At 45.7% G+C, this 21,329-nt stretch overlaps 1 protein-coding gene across 2 annotated transcripts in view; it reads right to left on the reverse strand.

Moving 5' to 3' along the window:
* The window catches only part of PSME4 (proteasome activator subunit 4), a 1,411,622-nt gene that overhangs the window by 17,357 nt on the left and 1,372,936 nt on the right, over positions 1-21,329 (reverse strand). For both annotated transcript variants that reach the window (XM_078649478.1, XM_078649477.1), the window contains one exon: positions 3,121-3,259. In XM_078649478.1, coding sequence (XP_078505604.1) covers positions 3,125-3,259 — 135 coding nt within the window. In that variant the 3' untranslated portion in view covers positions 3,121-3,124. The remainder of the gene's footprint in view (positions 1-3,120; positions 3,260-21,329) is intronic.

Genomic DNA, 21,329 nt, shown 5'->3' on the forward strand with positions numbered 1-21,329 from the left:
TAAAACAGTGACCACCCAATTCACTACAGTGCGAGTAACTTAGAGGGGAAACTGCGATCTTTTATTAAGAAGCAGTCCCCACAACAATTTCTGTTTAACACTACAGAAACACACTGCACAAAGCCGGTCTCTCTTAAGCAGGGTGCGTAGCCCCGTCCTTCCCCTCACTGACAGCTTCCACCACCGTGTCCGTCAAGCACCAGACCCGGCGACCTCCCCTTCACCCGGCCCGAACCGTCCTTACCTTCAGCCTTCATCGGATGACGCTTTCCGATGTGTTGGCAACACAAAACTCCAAGCTGGCGAGTGAGTGTTTACAGGTGGCTGCAGAACGTGCATTTGGCAGATCCTCACACTCTGTGAAGCTAGTGTAAGGTTTATAGCTGTTTGTCTGCGAATACTTTCTTTTTATTTTCTTGCCAACAACGTGTCGCTGAAACAAGTTCTTGTAAATTGAGGTGGGTTTGGTGGGCAAATCCTTTTTTTTTTGCTAAGTTTCACGCAAAATAAACCCTGAATGTAGCGTTTTGCGTTGCATGTGAAACATGCAGGACTATTTTGACAGAATGCTTGCACAAGAAGTTTTTATGTTCCTTTGCATTCTGTTTAAATATTACATTTCTTTCAGTAGCACTGTATGCGGAGTGCGAAGGGAAATATGTTTTTGTTGGGGGAGGTGCTGAATGGCATGGGTTGTCTTCAGAATCGTTGTTTTGGGGAAACACGATAAATTTGCCTCCGCTGTCAGAGCTTTAAGTGGGATGAAAACACTGGGAAGGGGGGTGGGGGTCTCTTAGGGGCATGGCCGATGAAAGGTGTTGCTTAAAACACAAACTGAAAATCTGTGCTCAGCTTAATGTGCCACCGGACCGGAATTTTGCGCTTCTGCTATTGCATCCATATATATAATACAACAAGTAACATACCTACAACAAGCCAGGACTATTGGCTTTGTCCATGGTTGTTAGTTTCATAAAACGAAAAAGCAACATCTATGGCTTTGTTGTATAGAATATTGAAAATGCAGGGAAGGAAGGCACTGCTGCAGTATTAAGATTTATATTTTTTCACCGAGGAGGAGGTCGAAGCCAAAATGGATATCCCGATAGGGACCTGTCTGGGCACCTGCTTTTAAGACACCGGCAAGACCTAGCCCACTTAAATCCCTGTCTTATATCCCTTATATAGGTATCCACTTCAGGGTTTCGCTGGGCCATGCCCTCACCATCTCGTGACGCTGCTCTCCGAGTTCTTTCTCCAGGCCTCCCAATCTGCCCTCGTCCTCTGATGCTCCCCATCTGCTCCCCCCCCCCATCTCATACATCCGCCACTTGCTCATTCACTAGCCCCGGTGCTATGATGTGCAACAAAAAGGCGCGCTCAAATACCGTCACCCTTTCAGATCTCTATCTTTCATCCTGTCGCAGCTTTGGCTTTTACATTGATGCACAGAGCCCCAAGAGAAGAGCCCCCTCGTCTGCTAGCCCCCTAGCCGCGTGATCTGACGGCTAAATTACTTAAAAGCGGATGCCCTTTGTGGCGAACCTTTCCATCTGTTACCACACCTTAAGGGTTATCTGATGTCAGCTGGTGTTGCAGCATACGGGGTCAAACCCTGCAAGGGGCAACCAACCCTTTCAGTCTTCAGAGGCCGACATGCTGAGTACTAAGACACTGGATAGTAATAACACCAGTGCTTAGAAGCGGCTAAGGAACTGACCCCACACAGATTCGGCATCCTGAAACATGGACTGGTAAAGTCGCACATAAAACATTACAAATAATATGCCCAAACCAACTCCCATTCCCCTTGGACCCCACCACTACCCAAAAACAAACAAGCAGGGTCCACTTTCACTTTCGTCCGGAGCAAAACGATCTCTTGTCTTTATGGGGCCATGTGTTTATGGCCCCATAAAGATAAGAAATTGTTTACGACGAACGGAAAGCAGGCGAGCCCGTCCAAGTGAGCCGTCTGAAAAAGCCAAAAGTACACGACACAAAAAGCTCTTTTCCAATGGCTGACCACCGTTCAGCATAAACGGTGACGCCAGCCAATGGAAAAGAGGGCCGGGGCTCAAAGCCCTTTACTGATACTCCTCCAAAACATTAAATCTTGCCGAGCGAGCTACACATGTGCGCAGCCACGCCAGCCGAGACCTAAACACAACCATAGCACACTTTTTAGTCATTGACAAATAAGGACTGCACAGAATATCTTTGTATTTCACATGTTGTCAGTAAAGCCCTACTATCATTTCATTATGAATGAGAATAAACATCATTATTTTTATAACTTTGACTGTTCTGATGTTTTAAATTTCAGTGTGCATTTAGTTTTACCAACCGAAAACAACTCTTTATAGACTTTCGGCCGTGTTATATGCAAATATCGAACATTGATTAAAAAAAGGTAAGCTACCTTATAAACAGATCACTCAGTTATTTGTGTTAAAATGTTTTATATAGAGAAAACTCAAATTAGATGCCATAAAGTATGTCACACTATTCAAACTCATTCACACATTACTACAATAACGTATGAATCAATATACTCTAATCTTAAAACCATAACAGTGAAAAAAGTTAAAATCCAATCAATCCTCCTGCTAATTTGGTCGCTTGTCACTTCTGATCAGCTGACAGTAGCACTGGAATGACAATATATTACAATTAAAGAGTCTCATATGACTCATTCTTTGTTGTTTTCTTTTCTTCACTCCATATTGTTCCAAATAATGGAAACTCACTCTTTTTCTTGAATATTTTTATCAATAAAAAGTGACAGGAAGGAAGAACCTCAAAGGGCTAAATAAGAAATGTGATGGAACAGGACAAGAGGAATACAAAGATGTATCTCCTCGCTTTACTGAACTTAAAATTGTTAACAGTTTCTGCTGCCACAAAAAAGTATGCATGAGTCGCTCACAAGTATAATGGAAGTTAAAATATTGTAACGTAAATCAGTTATGTGATTCATATAAACGTGATGTGCCTGGGTGAGCCCAATACAAGAGCAGAATCTACCTTTTGAACCACATTTTAACACTGTACAAAAATATACATACACCAAGGCATGCACAATATTTAGCAAATGTAATTTGATTTCTAATGCCTTACCCATTTATGCATAATAGCAAGGTGATACCAAAAGGTCCGTGAGAACAACCAGCTGATCATCTGTGAATTGTTGCTTGTGCTCCTGCCAGTTGTCAAGGTGGGTCCTTCGGAAATTGGAAAGTGTTTTCTTTACAGTCATCTTTCAATTAAAAAAAACAAACATTTAAGTCCACCTAATAATATTTTACTAATGTTGAGCCAAATATATTGTGTGATCAACTTGTATTTATATTTTTCCTTTTTATTGTCATAATTAAATCAATACATTTGCATTAGTTAAAACAGCTCATATTGGAGGCACGTTCACAGTATACTGTACATCGCATAACTAGACTATAGTCTCAGAAATATAACTAAAAGTGTTAACAGAATATAAAGCATGTTCAAAATTTCTTATGGTCAGTGGTACTGCTATAGTTCAGATTTCAGTTAAAACCATTGTGCTGAGCAGCACAATAATAAATATATGTATTGTTTAACTGCAGATTCTCGCTGGCCGCAAGGTGATTCAGCACAGCCAGCAAAGCAAAGCTATACTTTTGCCCAGTGGAATATGATCCATCATTTTGCAAGCTCCGGAAAAATAGTTTCAGTTATTGTCCATTTTTGGAAAAATATATTTCAATGAGTCCACAGCAATGAAGCAACATTTATCTTTACGATCATAAAATGCAAATAGCGTACATTTGGGCAGTGCGCTATATTACTAATATGTATTAATGTGTGTGGTACTATGAGGATATTAAGCACATTCATTCTGAACACAGTCTCTCGACATATGTGGGTAGACCATATATGCTGGATTACATAATTTATATGTTTATATACCTCTAGAAACACTCTAGAATTTGGTAGTGCATCTACCTCGTGAATTAATTTTTAGAATTTGATTACAAACAGGATGTTAACTATCTCATCTTCCACAATATCAACAGAATTCTAGGTCACCCCAATAAGTATGAAATCATTTCAGAAAGCAGTGGTTTGGTATTACAAAATAAGTCTTGCGGAAATTATAGCATTATTCAAGGGGGTCTCACTCATTCAATGATGGGATTTGTAAAGTGCACAGCTACTCAAGAGTGTCCCGGTGCTAGAAGACTTGGTGACCATATGTACCAGAGCCAGCTTACAAATGAGTCGATTGAAACAACCACGTTTTAAGGTTGCGTTAGAAAAAGTGCTCATCTTCTGAGACTGAATCGGAAGTAGGCAGAGAAGAACAAGTTACTTACCTTCGGTAACGCCTTATCTGGTAGAGACTATCTAGCCACAAATACCTTGCCATAGAATTATCCCCAGGCGTCACACTGGATCTGGAGCTGTATCCCTGTGCGCCGGTAGGTGGTGTCATTCGGCTCTGCGTGGCGTTGTCCGCACCAATTAGTGACGTGCACGCTACCAATATAGGCGCCACCCCAGCATGCTGATGTTAGTTACCTTACACAACTTGCCATGCCAGAAGCACAGAGCCACAAAGCACGCTGACCACTGGTGTGGAATACTTGGGCTGTGAAAGGGTAATGTCCTCTCCCCAGAAATCCGTTCGCAGAGTGGGGAGGATGGGTGGGTTGGTAAGGAAGCTGCAGCTAGATAGTCTCTACAAGATAAGGCGTTGCTGAGGGTAAGTTACTTGTTCATCTGATAGAGAATTCCAGCCACAGATTCCTTACCTTAGTATAGATACCCAAGCAATACCTCCCCGGAGATCAGTCGGGAAACCAATTTCACACAAGGAAGTACTGCAGGACCGGACGGGCAAAATGAGTTACTTACCTTCTGTTACGCATTATTTGGTGGAGACAGGATCTAGCCGCATATTCCTTACTTTAGAGTCTTCACCAGGTGCGAGACTGGATCCGGAATTTTTTTCCCAAAGTACATCCACGCGTCGGTAGAGGGTGTTGCACGACTACGTAGCAACATCGTCCACTAGATTTGACGTCGACCTGGCGCATACTGGAGGCACCTGGGGGGCTAGTTGGCCCCCAGGGACCCTCAGTATTCAAGGAGAAATAATTCCCCAACATACAACGCACAAGGGAGCGCGTTTGCAAAGTGCTGCAGGGAGGGGGCGGGAATGCCGGCTGCTTTTTCAATTTTATTTTTGTCGAAGGGGGGCTTTGTGGCCCCCCTTCTTTTACATTATTTAAAACAGGAAGGAGGCAGCGCGGTGAACTCTAGCTGGGTAAGGGATAGGGACCTGCCGTTGACCCAATCCTGGTTCGTTAGCCACCACTGCAATTGATGTTCAGTGCCCTCCGAGATCTGGACGCAATCGGAAATATTCCCCAGATGCTGTGCCCACTGGAACTTCAAGTCCCACTGCATAGCCCACATATGCCACCTGGCATAGTCCACCAGAAGGATGCAGGAGGCCATGAGACCCAGTAGCCTCAGGGTCATTCTGACCGAAACCCGGGATAGAGGCTGAAAGATCAGAATCATAGCCCGAATATCCCGGACTCGCTGCTCGGGAGAATAAGCTCGAAACTGCGCTGCGTCCAGAACCGCTCAAATGAAAAGGAGCTTCTGAGAGGGAATCAGGTGTGACTTTGGCACGTTGATGGTGAACCCCAGCGATTGCAGGAGGTTGGCCGTAGTCTGGAGGTGGGAAACGACAGCCTGGGGTGAGCCCGCCTTCAACAGCCAGTCGAGATGGGGGAAGACTGGAAACCCAATCTGTGCAGATGAGCTGCGACCACCGCCATCACCTTCGTGAACACCCGAGGGGCACTGTTCAGGCCAAAGGGGAGCACCGTAAACTGAAAGTGCTCATGGCCTACCGTGAATCGCAGGTAACGCGATGAGCCAGAAGGACGAGGATGTGAAAATAAGCATCCTGCAAGTGAAACGCTACAATCCAGTCTCCAGGGTCAAGGGCAGACAGGACCTGAGCCGGTGTCAACATTTTGAACTTCTCCTTTCGGAGGAAGCAGTTGACGTTCCTGAGATCCAAGATAGGACGCAGACCATTGACCTTCTTGGGTACCAGAAAGTAGTGGGAATAACAACCAAGACCTACTTCTGTCCCAGGAATGCGCTCAATGGCCCCCTTGGCCAAGAGGGCCGTGACTTCCTGCTGAAGAAGCGCAAGATGGTCCCCCGATATGCGGTGGTACCGAGGTGGCATGTCTGGAGGGGTAGTCTCGGAGGGGAGGGAGCAGCCCCTTTGGACTATCTGCAGCACCCACTTGTCCGAAGTGATGTTGCGCCAGTGGGGGGAGATGATGGCTTATTCTGCCACCCACTGGCATTTGATGGGCCTGAAAGGTTGTACTAGGAAGGCTTTGAAGTGGATGCTGCAGGGGTGGAGGTGGACTGACCCACCCGCTGGCCCCCAGAACCGCCTCGACGTTTCACACGTCCGCGGCCGCGCTGAGGTTGTTGCTGCGCCAGCCTGTGGCTCTGGAATTAACTTGTTGGGGCACTCCTTCTGTGGCCACGAAAGGAGCGAAAAGCAGAAGGTGGAGGAGGCCGAGTGGCAGAGAGGCCCAAGGGCTTGGCCGTAGCCCGTGAATCCTTAAAGCACTCCAACGCACTATCTGCTTTGTTGCCAAAAAGGCGAATGCCATCAAAGGGCATGTCCAGCAAGGTGTTTTGGACATCCCCTGAAAAGCCAGTTGTCCTCAGCCAGGCATGGCGCTGAAGCGCCACCGTTGTGGAAATCGCCCTGCTCAGCGAGTCAGCGTCATTAAGCCCAAAACGGATGGTGAACTTAGTTGCGTCCCTCCCAGCTGCAATAGCCTGGGCGAGTACTGTCTGGGCATCCTCCGGACAGTTGGGCCGCACCTGCGCAACCGTGTCCCACACAGAGTGGGAATAATGGCCCAAGAGGCATGCAGTGTTCACAGACTGCAGCCCTAAGCCGGCAGATGAAAATAGCTTCTTGCATTCCCTATCCCGGGTGTGAAAGGGAATGCACTCTGGGATGCAGAGGCTTGGACAACCAAGCTCTCAGGGGTGGGGTGTTGGGAAAGAAAGAGGGGGTCGCCCGGAGCCGGGCGATGACATCGGCCACGTTCCTGCCCACAGGAGCCCCAGTGTTAGGCCTGGAACAAGTGCCCAAAAGAACGTCAGACAGTGCATCATTAAAAGGCAGCAAATGCTCTGAAAAGGTTGCCGCCGGTTGAAGCACTTCTGTCAGGAGGTTAGTCCTGACGGCCTCTGTAGGGAGTTCGAGGTGGAGAGCCTCAGCCGCCCTACGCAACACCACTGCGTAACTTGCTCCCTCCTCCGTAGCCACGGAAGGAGTAGACAGCACACCAAGGTCAGGCGAGGTGTCTAGACCACTGGCATCCCCCAAATCATCTTCCCAGTCCGGGTCATAACCACACTGTTGTGTTAGAGGGTCCTCAGACCCCTCCCAGTCCTTCCCTTCCTCTGAAGTCTGTGAAACAGGCTGAAAATAAGGACGGACGGACGGACGTAGGGGTAGAAAGGCCCTATCGGCGTCGATCGGTGCCGGATCCGGTTCAGGGCTGAAACCGGGGACGTCGCCGCCGGTAGTACCGGATGACGTCTGAGGTGGTGCCGCAGGCGGGGTCAACACCGGTGGAGGTGTTATCAGGTCAACCGGTGTCGTCCGGGATCCGATCCCGTATCCAGGGGAGTCCTGCGGCGCCGAAGCCACCAGTGTCAGGAGAACAGGACCCCCAGTCGGGCCCACGAGGCCCGAAGGAGTGACGGCGGGGCCAGACGGCCCAAAGAGTCAGGCCATGGCAGCAAGAAACTCTTGTACCTGGGCAGGCATCGCCGACTGACCCGGATAAGGTGGGTAGGCGGGGGGCGACGTCGCAGCCTCCGCCGGGGTGTGGCACCATCTGCACCCTCAGCCGCGTCGGGCGAGGGGGAGTTAAAGAGCAACAGCTCTTCTTCGACTTCTTCTTGGAATGCTTTGACTTACCTGATCCTGAGTGCAAAGACTTAGATCCAGAGGAATAAGGGTGATGGCTCCGTGACCTGTCCATGGACATTCCACGGGACCGGGACCTTGAGCGGCGTGGATCTGACTGCCGGACTTCCACCAACTTTTGGGACCACTCTCGCAAAGTTTTCGGCACCATGGCCCGGTAGTAGGGGCATGACTTGGAGTCGTGGTCGCGCCCCAGGCAGTAAAGACACAAGCGGTGTGGGTCCGTCACTGACATCATGCGGTGACAGTCCCCACAGTTCTTGAAGCCGGGTATACCTACGACACCAGGAGTCGATCGACTCAAAGAAATGAGGTAAAAGGCCTCGATAAAAGCTCAGTCAAAAATTGACTGGGAGTACTTTCTCTTCCCGGATCTGTGCTTGCTGACGCGGAAAAAGAAAGAACTGACGTCAGAGCGCGAGGGGGCGTTGAAGTAGCTCCAGCGACGTCATCCCAGTGCCAACGATGCACAGGGGTATTGCTGCCAAAAAACTTTTCGGATCCAGTCTGATGCCTGGGGTTTTTTCTAAGGTAAGGAATTGATCACTACGTGTTTCTTTCAGATAAAGTCCATTAGAGCATGAATGTAACCCCATAGCAAACACGTGGAGTTTGTTGATTTCTGAGCCAAATTTGTGGAGAACAACACCTGTTTCGCTGACTGCTGTAACTTCTTCGAGTCTCTATCCCCCGGGGTGGTAGGGAAGGATCAAGTTGAATGCTTGGAACAAGAAGCCTGAACCACCAAGCTTTCAAGAGATGGATGGGCAGAAAGGAAAGCCGGATCACCAGGAGCAGGTCTATACCTTCTTGTCACTGATCTAGAAACTTCAGGGGCAGACAAGGGTTTCTGCCACGCTTCCATAATTGGTTCCCTTAACGCCTCATTTAAAGGCAGCAGAGGCTCGTTAGAAGAGGAAGGGGAACTTAACACTTCAGTCAGAATATTTGACTTTACCTCAGCTGAGGGCAACTGAAAGTCTAACAATTCAGCAGCTTTTCTGATGACCAAGTGATAAGGGGCAACATCCTGTGAAGGTAAAGCCTTTGGAGAAGAAAGCTCCCAATCTAGGGAAGTATCAAGGCCACTAGCCTCACAAAGACCTTCGAATTTGTCTACGGTGTCAGGAATCTCCCCTTCCTCCTGCTCTTGCTGGTACGCCTCTTTCTCCAGCAATCTTTGCGCTTCCCTCCCGGAACGCTGCTTCAGAATCGGTGTGGCGGCGCCAGCCGCGGCGCCCGTGATAACAGCGCCGGAGCCGAAGGAGGATCTTCCGACGTGAGCAACGGCACCGATTGAATCCGGGATGACACTGGCCCAACACCAGACGGCGTCGGTGATTGAGGTATCGGAGTCAAAAACCTCGGTGCTGGGACCTGCCAAGAAGGAGCCGTCGGTATAAAAGACACGAAAGGTTCTTGGGCATATTGGTGGGGGATGCCCAAATTAAAGGCAAGCGGACCCACAGGGCCAGAAGGCGCACCGGTAGGGTAGGATGCCCTGGCAAACATGCCAAACATTGCATTAAGAAAATGTGAATGATCTGATCCTGGTCCTGGGAAATTCCCTGGTCTGGATCCATCTGATGCCGTACGGGGGGCTGAGGCAGCAGCCCCGGAGACAAAGGCGCCCGCACATGCGAAGCCGCAGGAACAGGAGAAGACTCGATGGGAGCCAGAGAATTCTTGGGCGCCCGAGAGTCTCTGGGCACCAGAGGATCCATGGGCGTCTGCGAATCCCTCGGAGCCGGAGAGTTGACCGGAGTCGCCTGCGGAGAAAGAGAAGGCGGTAGAGAGACAATCTTTTTCACAATGCCCCTATACAGGAGATTATAGTAAAGATGTGGGGAACCCAATACACCCCTGGAGGCTTGGACAGAGTTAACAATATCAAGTAGAGTTGCCTGCAAGGAATTTTGTTTAAGCGAAGAAATCCTAATTTGTCAGTTTCACAGATTTAATACCATTAAGTTATGTGAGCTTCTATGTATTTATCAAAGGTTAAAGCCTTAAATACACAAGAAATTCTAATCAAGACACAACAAAGAGGCAAAACACGGGGGTATCTTTCGAAAAATATATTATCTTTTGTAATTTTCAACAATTCATAGGGTACATTCAACATTCTGGTTGATATCAAATGCATACAAATGAAAAACGTTGACTGATAATCCAACTCCCTATGTATCAATGTACAATTAGTGACTATATTCTGTAGTAAAAAGTTTGGTCACTTCTTTGATTTTATTAGGAGAGGATTTTTACTTATGAAACTGAGATGAAAATAAGATGTACCCTTTTTCATTTGTATGCATTTGATATCAACCAGAGTGTTGAATGTACCCTATGAATTGTTGAAAATTACAAAGGATAATATATTTTTCAAAAGAGGTCTGGGCTTCTTGCAGCTTAAAGCTCTTCCGTGAAGGGAACCAACAAGCCTTGGCAACAAAAAACTGACGTGGTGCACATGGAGGCAGTTCACTTTGGCTGGAGAGGGATTACAGCCACCCCACTTGCAGGGCAGACTGGTTAGGCCTCTGAAAAACCAACAAACTTCCACAAGTGTTGCAGAGCCGGGCGTAGTCCGTGGGACCACAGGATCAGCAAACCGGTCGTCGTCGTGGAGGTGCCTGAGGATACAGGGAAGTGACTCCTTCACTTCAAGGGGGATTCCTTTTAACTGGGATGCAGGCTGAGTCCTTCGTGACTCGGAGGATGCATGCCCATGGAGTTACAGAACTTGAAGGCAGCACAGGGATGAAGCTGCAGCAGGATCTTCCCACCATAGCATTCTTTGTTCCTGGCTCGAAGAACAGCAGAGTTCAAGTGTCCACCAACAGAAGAGTCTTTGGAAAGACTTCAGACGAAAGGCAGTCACATCGAATCTAAGGGCCCACCCTCAGGGGAGACCTTAAGTAACTCTAAAAAAAGGGGAAGGACATCTATGGTGACCCTCCGATCAGAGGGGGCCAGGGACGCGCTACTCTGCTGTCCTCAGTGAGATGCTCCCAGAGGCCAAGGTTCAACATGGCAAACATGACCAGGTTCGGGCAGCCATTAAGTAGTTGGACATCTCAACTTGCAAAAGTTCACTACATGCCTTATAATGGCTGTCCGGCACTTACAAAGCCCAGGGAATGGAGTACAGGGTTTGTAGGGGTACCTCTGCTCAAGCAGGGGTGCCCTCACACTTAGAACCAATCACCCAGCTCTTGGACTGAAGGGCCTACCTTAGGGGTGACTTATAGGTTAAAGGTGCAGTGACCGAGATATAACAAAAACCTTATATCGAGAGTGAGAGGTGCAAGCACCATTTCACACAGAATGCAATGGCAGCTCTGCAGGCACAGTTCGCATGTGCTCCCATGGGTGGCACAATACATGCTGCGCCCATGGGAGACCCTTGGTGTTCCAATAAACTGGGTACCTCAGTACTGTATACTAGGGACTTATAATGGTACCCCAGTATGCAATTGTAGAGTGTACAAAGTACTCACCATGGAATTTAGAGGAGAGAGCACAGCCACTGGGGTCCTGGTTAGCAGGATCCCAGTGAAATACAGTCAAAACACACTGACACCAGGGAAAAAGTGGGGGAATCTATACTGGAAAGATCCTACTTTACTACACCTAGGACCTGCAGGTTGAGGCGTCTCTGATAGCCTGCAGCGCCATTGTGCCTCCATGAGTACTATAAGGGAAAACATGGTTCTCAGTCTGCCACAGCAGACTGAAAGGGCAGTTTAAAATTGCTATCTTGACTGTGCCATTTAAAGTAACGGCAAAGCCAAAAACTTCCTTTCTTAATATAGGTAAGTCCCTCATTTAGCAGGTCTAGCAAGCCCTAAGGAAGGGTGGTCTATGTTAAAAAGTAGAACCTGTACTCTGACATGTTACAGCAGTAAAAACCCTAACTTGTTGTTTTTGTTGTGGAAAGGCTAGTAGCCCCATTGGCAAGTACAGAGTTACAGGCTGGCACCGCAGCACTGCCTGCATCTAAATGGGACTATTAAGGTTGGAACGGTTTGGTATCAAAAGAATCAGTGCATTCAATCTGATTAAACAACACTTCCCAGAAAGTGGTCACCAGTGTGAGAAGTTGGCCTGGCATATGATGTCCACTATTCTAGTGGGCACCTTGCACCAGTCCAAACGACCCTTATTGATGGTAGGTTTAAGAGAACCTTTATAGAAAGATATCCTAGTGGTAGCTGTGGCGAGCAGCCTTCAGGCTAAGTCTTGAAGGAATGTAAAGCAGCTTGTTTTACCAGTCTATAATCTCGTGAAAGATCAAATGAAAGTACACCACACAAGGTATATATATAAAATATATCTATTTATTCTAAACACAACCCCTCTAGTCTCTTTATGAGGCTAGAGGCAAAAGTACAATACAAGAACTTAAATAGCACAAAGTAAATTAGCACAGTATACGTTTTGCCCTAGGGGGCTCACAAACCATATACTAAGAAAGTGGTATAAGTACCGCTCTCAACACAGATATCAGGCCTAGAGCCTGTAGAACCGCTGGGGCAACCAGGAACCACCCAAGGTAGTGACACAGGAGACCCACGGGGGGACGCGTGTAGTGTCTAAACACAGCGGCGAATCACCATTGACCTCTATGGAGAAAGTTTAAGTTACAGTTTAAAAGTTTAAGGACACTTAGGAGTGGACTACGGGATTAACCCTTTCAGTACTGGACACTTCGAGAGTCAAGACCCACGGAAGCACCGAAGTACTCGTGTTACCTCACCCAGGGATGCCGGGTGCATAGGTGTCTTTTTGTGTCGGGTTTTGTCGTCGATTCCAATGGAGAGCTGCAAAGAAATGCTGCAGGTGTCCTGGTGAAGAGTGTCCGGATGGATCCAAGGGTGGATCAGAGATCTGAAGAAGCTGAAAGCAGAGGGGACAGAGTCTGGGTCACCAGCTAGTGACCAGGATGGCGACAGGAAGACGCCAGCCGATGTCAGGTGCTTTGAAGTGAAGGAGGTGAATCTTGATTCTTCAGCCACGAGGTCCAGGAGGCGTCGACGACAACCAGGAGCTAGATTCAAGCTGTCCCACGTCGGATGTCGAGTGCTGCAGCGTCGGTATCCAGATTGGACCCAACAACCCTTGGCAACAGCAACCCACGCAAGATGACAAGATTGGCTTCGATGCAGACCAGCAAGGTCTGAGGGACTCACCCTTTGGAGGGGAGTCAGGGCACATCTGGAGCAACCAGGGAAGCCCTAGAAACAAAGTAGATTCCTTTGTGGGGACCCACTAGCCAACGGACTAGGGATCGCGAAGGCGCCTTGAGCGGTAATGCTGAAAGCGGGCCCACGGAACACTCGTGGAGTGTAGGCCCACAATCTTCGAGGCAAAAGGTGCTCAGGGCTGAGACTACAAGTAGCCCAATGCACAACTTCGGGAATGCTCGGGAAGTCGATGCACTATCAAATGTGCAGGATGTCCAGGAGTTCCGGTCCCACGTCTCTTGTGATAGCTACAGGTCTCAGCTTTGCTGGGGACTCGTGTCAGCCTCGGAGATGTCTGGAAGGCCGTGTCCTGTGTCGCAGATTCTTCGGGCTCCGTGAGGAGCCTTGAAAATGCAGACCGGCAAGATGCTTCTTTGGTGCCTGTTTGAACAGGGGAGTCACTCCTTGACCCCAAGGGAGATTTCTTCCGTCTTCCAGTCGATATTGAATGTTGAATGTCCAAGATTTATGTTTCAGAGTTTCGTCCAGGGTAATCTAAAGTCTTAGTGACTGGGTTCCTATACTTATACTAAGTTTAGTGATAGGACTAACTCTAGGGTCCCACCTATGGGAGGGGCTAGTTACACTCCTTCCCCTTTTATCCAGTTTCGCGCCAGAGCTGGGGCTGAGAGCCCCAGCAACCGGTTTGAACTGGGAAATGCATGGGACACCTTGTGTTCCCCAGGCAGTGTCTGAAAAGCATTCACTGAATGCAACCCACCCTGCCCCAATACACTAAAGCCTGTCTGGGGAGGTGCTGGCACCTCCCTGGACAGAAAACCTATTGTCCAAGCCTCCCCTGCAGGAGTTTTGTACAGCAGCAGGAGGTCAGACTCGTGTCTGTGGCAGCAGCATCCAATTTGTGATGCTGAGTCTCTTTTAAACATTTACCGGGTAAGTAAATGTGTACATGTCTTCTCCCTCTAGAAGGGTGGAATTCTACCCCCGCCGCCACAACTGGTGGTGGTGGTGGGGGGGGGGGGGGGGGGGGGTAGGGGTCCAAAGCGTTTGACACCAAACACCGACATGTTTTGATAAAGCCATTCCAAAGTTAGCATTAACCGCGAGGATTATAATGCACTTAAGAGTATATGGTATGGCTATATCATAGAACAGCTATAAGCAAGAGATTCCGAAAGCTGTAGAGGGGCTCAGCTCATGCTAGGGCACCCTCTCACACAAAAACCAAGCACTCTGCCTTCAGGATTGTCAAGGCCTGCCATAGGAGTGACTTATCGGTTAATATATATATATATATATATATATATATATATATATATATATATATATATATATATATATATATATATATTCACAGAAAAAAAACATAGGTTATAGACCATATATAGTTAGGAATTAGCATTTACAAAACCTTGAAAATTCACTGAAAAAACCATAGGTTATAGACCATATATAGTTAGGAATTAGCCTTTAGAAAACCTTATTTTACTCACACAAAACCATTGAAATTCCATATATAGTTAGTTGTACTAACTATATATCGCGCACCCGCAATCCACTGCTGATGATGTCACATATTACATCATTCATGACATGGTCAGTGACATCACTGATGACATCTCAAATGACATCACTGATGACATCACTGATGACATCTCAAATGACATCACTGATGACATCATGACACACCAATACCAGTTACTACATACGCACTCACTGATTCCTACGTCTACACACACATTCACTCATTCACCCATACAATCACTCATACATACAGTCACTCATTATTACAACACTATCATATGCACTCATACACCTATGCAGACAGTCACACACTGCCACTCATCCATGGAGTTACTCACACACCAAGTCAGTCCTGTAAAGAATCAATCACACTTCCATTTCTTCATCTATACAGTTAAACACAGAACACCATACTTCAGTGACATCACTGCTGACATCACTAATGACATCTGAAATGACATCACTAATGACATCTGAAATGACATCACTGATGACATCTCAAATGACATCACTGATGACATCATGACACACCAATACCAGTTACTACATACGCACTCACTGATTCGTACGTCTACACACACATTCACTCATTCACCCATACAATTACTCATACATACAGTCAGTTATTATTAGAACACTATCATATGCACTCATACACATAGTCAGTCCTGTGAAGAATCAATCACACTTCGATTTCCTCATCTATAGTTAAACACAGAACACCATACTTTTCACACATATACTAACACATACTTACTCTCTTATACAATCACTGATACAAGTACACATTGATATGCACAGTCACACACCTCCCAGCCAGCCACACACACACTCAGTCTTCCATACATCCACTCATTCTTCAATATGTAAAACGTATTTAAACTTTACAAAAACACACAGACACTAGATGATGTCATCAGTGATGTCATTTGAGATGTCATCAGTGATGTCATCAGTGATGTCACTGACCATGTCATGAATGATGTAATATGTGACATCATCAGCAGTGGATTGCGGGTGCGCGATATATAGTTAGTGCAACTAACTATATATGGAATTTCAATGGTTTTGTGTGAGTAAAATAAGGTTTTCTAAATGCTAATTCCTAACTATATATGGTCTATAACCTATGGTTTTTTCAGTGAATTTTCAAGGTTTTGTAAATGCTAATTCCTAACTATATATGGTCTATAACCTATGGTTTTTTCTGTGAATTTCATTGGTTTTTTAACAGCTAATATCTGTAGCTGTAAAATGTATTCTTCTTTAAATCCAAAAATATATTTTATATGTTTATGAATAATTTTTTTTTTAAATATTTTTTTTTCTTCGTTCCCGCTTCGCGAATCGGGAAGCTTCCCGTTAGCTGACCTTGATGCCGCGAAATAGACCGCGAGCCGGTAAACGTTTCTTTACCGCAAGTGCCGCGTTAGAAAACAACATCGTGACGCCTCCCGTCCGCATGACGTTTCACGTTGTCGCGTGATACGTCATATGACGTGCTACGTTAGCGAACTGGTACGCGAAGCGAGTCGCAAAGCGCAGGTTTCTGGAAGCAAACCGGGAGGCCCTGCAAAGCGCTTAACGTAAACACAGCAAGTCATGTGACTTGGTAATAACACTTTTCATTGGTTCATTTCACTTTTGGTTTCCTAATGATGTAAGACTAGGTCATATAATCTAAAATGAACACTTTTGATTGGTTGAGAACTCTTGTTTTTCCCAAATGATGAAAATCCCTCCTTCTTTCCTCACTCTGACTTTCATCATTGTGAGAGAAAGACCCTTTGTGATCACTGAGCAATGGCTTCTTTAGTAGCTTCAGCTGGTGCTTCCCCACCACCTCCACCACATCCAAGGAAGAGTGGACCACCTGCTCAAGTTATAATTCAACAAGAAGAGGAAGAAGAGGAACAGGACGACGAGCACGAAGAGAGGCAGTTTTTGCCTGAGCAGCCCAGGACGTCTCACCGGAAAGAAAACTTCATTTGGCAATTTTTTAAAATTCCCAAAGGTCAGAAAAAAGTAAATGCAAGATACGTAACTTGCCTTATATGTCAAGATAGACTGTCCAGAGGAACCGAGAAAAAATACAGTTTCGGAAACTACACAATGCATCGCCATATGACTAGGTGGCATCCTAACAACTACAGTGCTGCACAGTTTCGGAACGACCTAGATAATCTCCCTATTATGGCCAGAAGATCTGTTGTACCGGAAGTAACGGGACCAGAGGGCAGGTAGATGGTGCCAAATATACAAATGAAATTTGGTGAAGTAAAACACATCTGCGTATTTTGCGATGGATTCATTTCCTACGGAGAAAGAAGCATCACTCTGATCAACAGAGCTATTGACTATCATATGCAAGTTTGTACGAAACGCCCAAAATAATAAATACTTCTTTTTTTGTTTTGTTGCTCCTGTTGAGCCCTTTACAATGAATCGTTTTCATTGCCCCCTCCAAGAAAAACCCCAAAAAATATAAAACTGTTCAGAAAAATTCAAAAAAAGTAAAAAAATGTTCCGAAAAATAATAAAAAAAATATAAAACAACAAAAACAATAAAAAAAAAAGTTATTTTCAGAACTACCTCCCCGTTATTAAAAAATTGGTACAATATTTGGAACTGTGCCAACCTCTATTTCTCTTAGTTCGCTTCCCAGTTCGCTCGCCGGTACGCGAACCGGAAGCGAACCAAAAACAGTAAGTATAAGGGAAGGAAACAGACACTTATGTTAAAAGAAAGACAGCTATAGGGGAGTAAACTAGAGATACTATTACCCGTAATCCACTGCTGATGATGTCACATATTACATCATTCATGACATGCTCAGTGACATCATCAGCAGAGGATTGCGGGTTTTTTGGCAACGTGCCTTATCCACGGTTTAATAACGCTGCCTTTTGCTTTATATAAGTTTTCAAATTGTATGAAATATATACCAATAGGTCGTTATGAACCTTTAGGTAGTGCTTTTCTTCATGAGGTCTGGTCGCTTCCATACACATACAGATGTTTCAAAGATGATCAAGAAGTTTATCTGAATGGAGAGGAATGCACTGAGACGCCAGATCATTCACTAATGTGTAGGCACATACAGTTACACGGTTCATGCAACAAACACCGACCAAATATGGCTTGCGTGTTGCAAGGCACGCCAGTTCCTGCTATCATCCCCACGTTCAAGTTGTTGGAAAATGGTAGTTATTTGATGCTCAATAATGAAGATTGTTCTGAGTTAATTAAAAGTATTCCTTTTATCGTAACAGTAAGTGAACGGGTTATTTGCTGCAGAAATGTTCTATTTCCTCCCACACATGAACATAGGGAGTTTTCAATCTGGCCACAAATACCAACCTTGGGACAGATTTCAACGGCATGGCAAGAATAAGAGCTCTTTTGTCTCAGAGAGAGGTGGCCTTGAGTTCGGCCCGTGAAACTTTCGTGCTTCACATAGCGAACACCCGTACAGAGGTGCAGACCCTTTTCAATTCAGATTTGCCTTTCAATTTCAGCAAGATGGTTCCGACTATCTTTAACGCATCCTCCACAAAGGCCCTGGCGCACTTTTTTAAAGTTGTTACCAGTGGTCTCGTGACTTCATTTGAGAAAATCTTTGGAGTCATCCCTGCTTCCTTTCATTCTATTTTCTCCACTCTGGTTCGTGGATTGGCATTTTTACTTGCATTACCAGCGGACGCTCTTGTGCTTTTTTACATTTTTAAATATGGATGTCCCTCCTATGCAACCTCCCACCCTGCAGCTGCTGACACTGTTCCGCAATCGCATGCTAGAATATTATGGCACAATGCCGTTGGCGATATTAAGCACGGCATATGGATTATCTTTTCGATTCTTCTACTTCACCTGTGTCCAGCCTGTATTTCACTGCCTGACCTGTGATTTCGATTGGGCCATTGATTTGTGTCTCTGCGGACCGGTTTCTCCTGACGTCGACTTTAATCAGCTGATGACTCCTATCATTACTCACGAGTTGGTTTGTCCTGGCGAAAGGATTATGGCTGTGGCATTGATGCATGGACTACTTGGTCCCTGGAATTTACTGGCGGCAGCACAGTCTTTCTTGGAACAGAGCTTTCTTGAAAACCCACCGAGCTGTCCTCTGATGGTGATAGAGGATCCGGTGCTGGGAGAGCACGTATGTTCTTTTCCGCTTTTAAATTGGATGGCTGAACTGTTTTCGGATGAAGACGGTGACTTCCTATTGGAGGCTGTTGCAGCTTATTTTGCATACACAGTTATGTCATAGACCTTTTTCATGTTTGATATGCTGAGTACTAGCATTTCATTGACAATTCATTGACTTATTTGTCAAGTTTTTATTATTTACCTTGCCTATTGGCTTAAGACTCGATAAAGTACTTGGCTGTTTTATTTTTCTTTAGCATTAAATTTTCCTAGTTTTTAATGCTTTACCTTGCGGACCGTCCACATATAAACTTGCAATCTGCTCTCATGAGATGGCACTTCTATTATCTTATTCAGTTCGTTTCCGGATCATGGGGAGGTGTCATCTAGGTCCTGGATATCTTTACACCGTGTTAAGTTAGCATGGGCTCATTACCGTTTTAAACGCCATTTTTCCTTTTTTGCAACTTCTGCACACGATACTTAGTTGTTGCTTTAGCTTTCCACCTAGTAGTTCATCGTGGTTTACATGAGAATAATATGTTATTGCTCTACTATCTGCTTTGCTTGTTAAACTATATCTGTACAGCGAGTGCTAAAGTTTCAAGAACAACACGATACAGAATTGTTATGAGGTCTGATCTCCACGACTTCATACTCATAACATAAGTGCAACTTCTGCCAATTCTGGGCATGAGGCGGGTTTTATATTGCTTTGCCGAACACACATACACAACAGTTGATGCGGTTCACATGAAGAGAGAGCTGGTGTATGCTGATGTGATTCCTTCAAATCTAAGACACTAAAGTATGGGCACGCCCTAAACCAACACAAAGAGACCTTCTTAGCAAATAATATAATATGTGTATTAGGGAGGGTGAGATATAAGCAGCCGCGGGCCGTGGAGGGAGTTACGGTGAGGCAGGGAGGCGGGGAGGGGGAGAAGCAGGGTGGAGCCCTCTCTACCTTGCCCCTCCCCCTCCCCGCCCCACCGTAACTCCCTCCACGGCCCGCGGCTGCTTATAAGTGTTGCTAACTCTTATTCATTTACAGCATGTTAACATACTGTCACCATTCGCTTTTTATGTACTAGTAACTATGCTGGTAATTTTGCTACTGATAATATGTGTACTTGTATTCTCCACCCTGCTTCTCCCCCTCCCCGCCTCCCTGCCTCACCGTAACTCCCTCCACGGCCCGCGGCTGCTTATAAGTGTTGCTAACTCTTATTCATTTACAGCATGTTAACATACTATCACCATTCGCTTTTTATGTACTAGTAACTATGCTGGTAATTTTGCTACTGATAATATGTGTACTTGTATTATCTAAGATACTACGCCTGAGAAGACGGCATTAGTAAATAAACATTTCAAATACACATGTGTTCTTCTTAACTCCATGTTCTGGTTTCTAAGAAATATATAACGACCGACTGTTCATGAGTTCCACGTATCCTGAGGTACTATAAGTTCATATTCTGGATTGTCTAAACATTGAGAGTTTGTTATATCCAATGTGACACTGTACCTAGCTTACTAAGGAGTTTTTGATTACTAACGTGAGTTTTGGGACACCCTAATTCGCCGAGGTTCCAATCCTCTGTCCACAGTTCTGTGTGAGAACAGAAACCCTGCGACAGGGGCACCCCCGACCCTTGCTGGAGCTTCATCACACTTGCGATACAACTCCAGCAATGCGCCACCTTTACGGCACAGATACATCACGCATCTGTGCTGTTTTTGCCCCATGATGCGCCGCATTGTAAATGCAGCACACCATAGGTGACGGAACAGCGGCACAGAATGACTAACACATCCCTGGTGATGCGCCAATCATAAATGTATCCCTATGCTTCTTATCTTGTTAGAGATGAACCGCCATATGTATCATCAAAGTTTTTTGCATTTCCTAAATAGCGAACTTTAAGGAATAAATAGCGATTCTTTACCATTCCTAGTTTGCGATTAGCTATTTGCTAATTACAAATTACCCATTCATTTCCTTCATTTCCATAGGGCGGTTGGACTCACTTTTAGCTCGAACGGCTGAATGGATTTCCACAAAACTTGGCAAAATTGTAGGGACTGGTAGCCCGATGTGCCTTTGCTATGTCTCAAGATATATGCTCCAGTGGTTTTTACGAAAATTAACTTTGAAAAATATATATTGGGCTACATTGGCCTATATATATGTTGGAGCCCAAATGTAGCCCAATGTAGCCCAATGAAGCCCAATGTAGCCCAATGTAGCCCAAAGATGGCCGCCAGACACACAAAAAAACAAATGTAGCCCAAATATCAGCCAGATGTAGCCCAACTATAGCCCAGTGACAGAATGACCAATCAGCTTCGCAAACCTCCGTTACGCGAAGCGGAGCGCTGTTACAGATATATATCTTTTTTTGAA

Source organism: Lissotriton helveticus, chromosome 6, assembly GCF_964261635.1.
Source record: "Lissotriton helveticus chromosome 6, aLisHel1.1, whole genome shotgun sequence".
Lineage (NCBI taxonomy): Eukaryota > Metazoa > Chordata > Amphibia > Caudata > Salamandridae > Lissotriton > Lissotriton helveticus.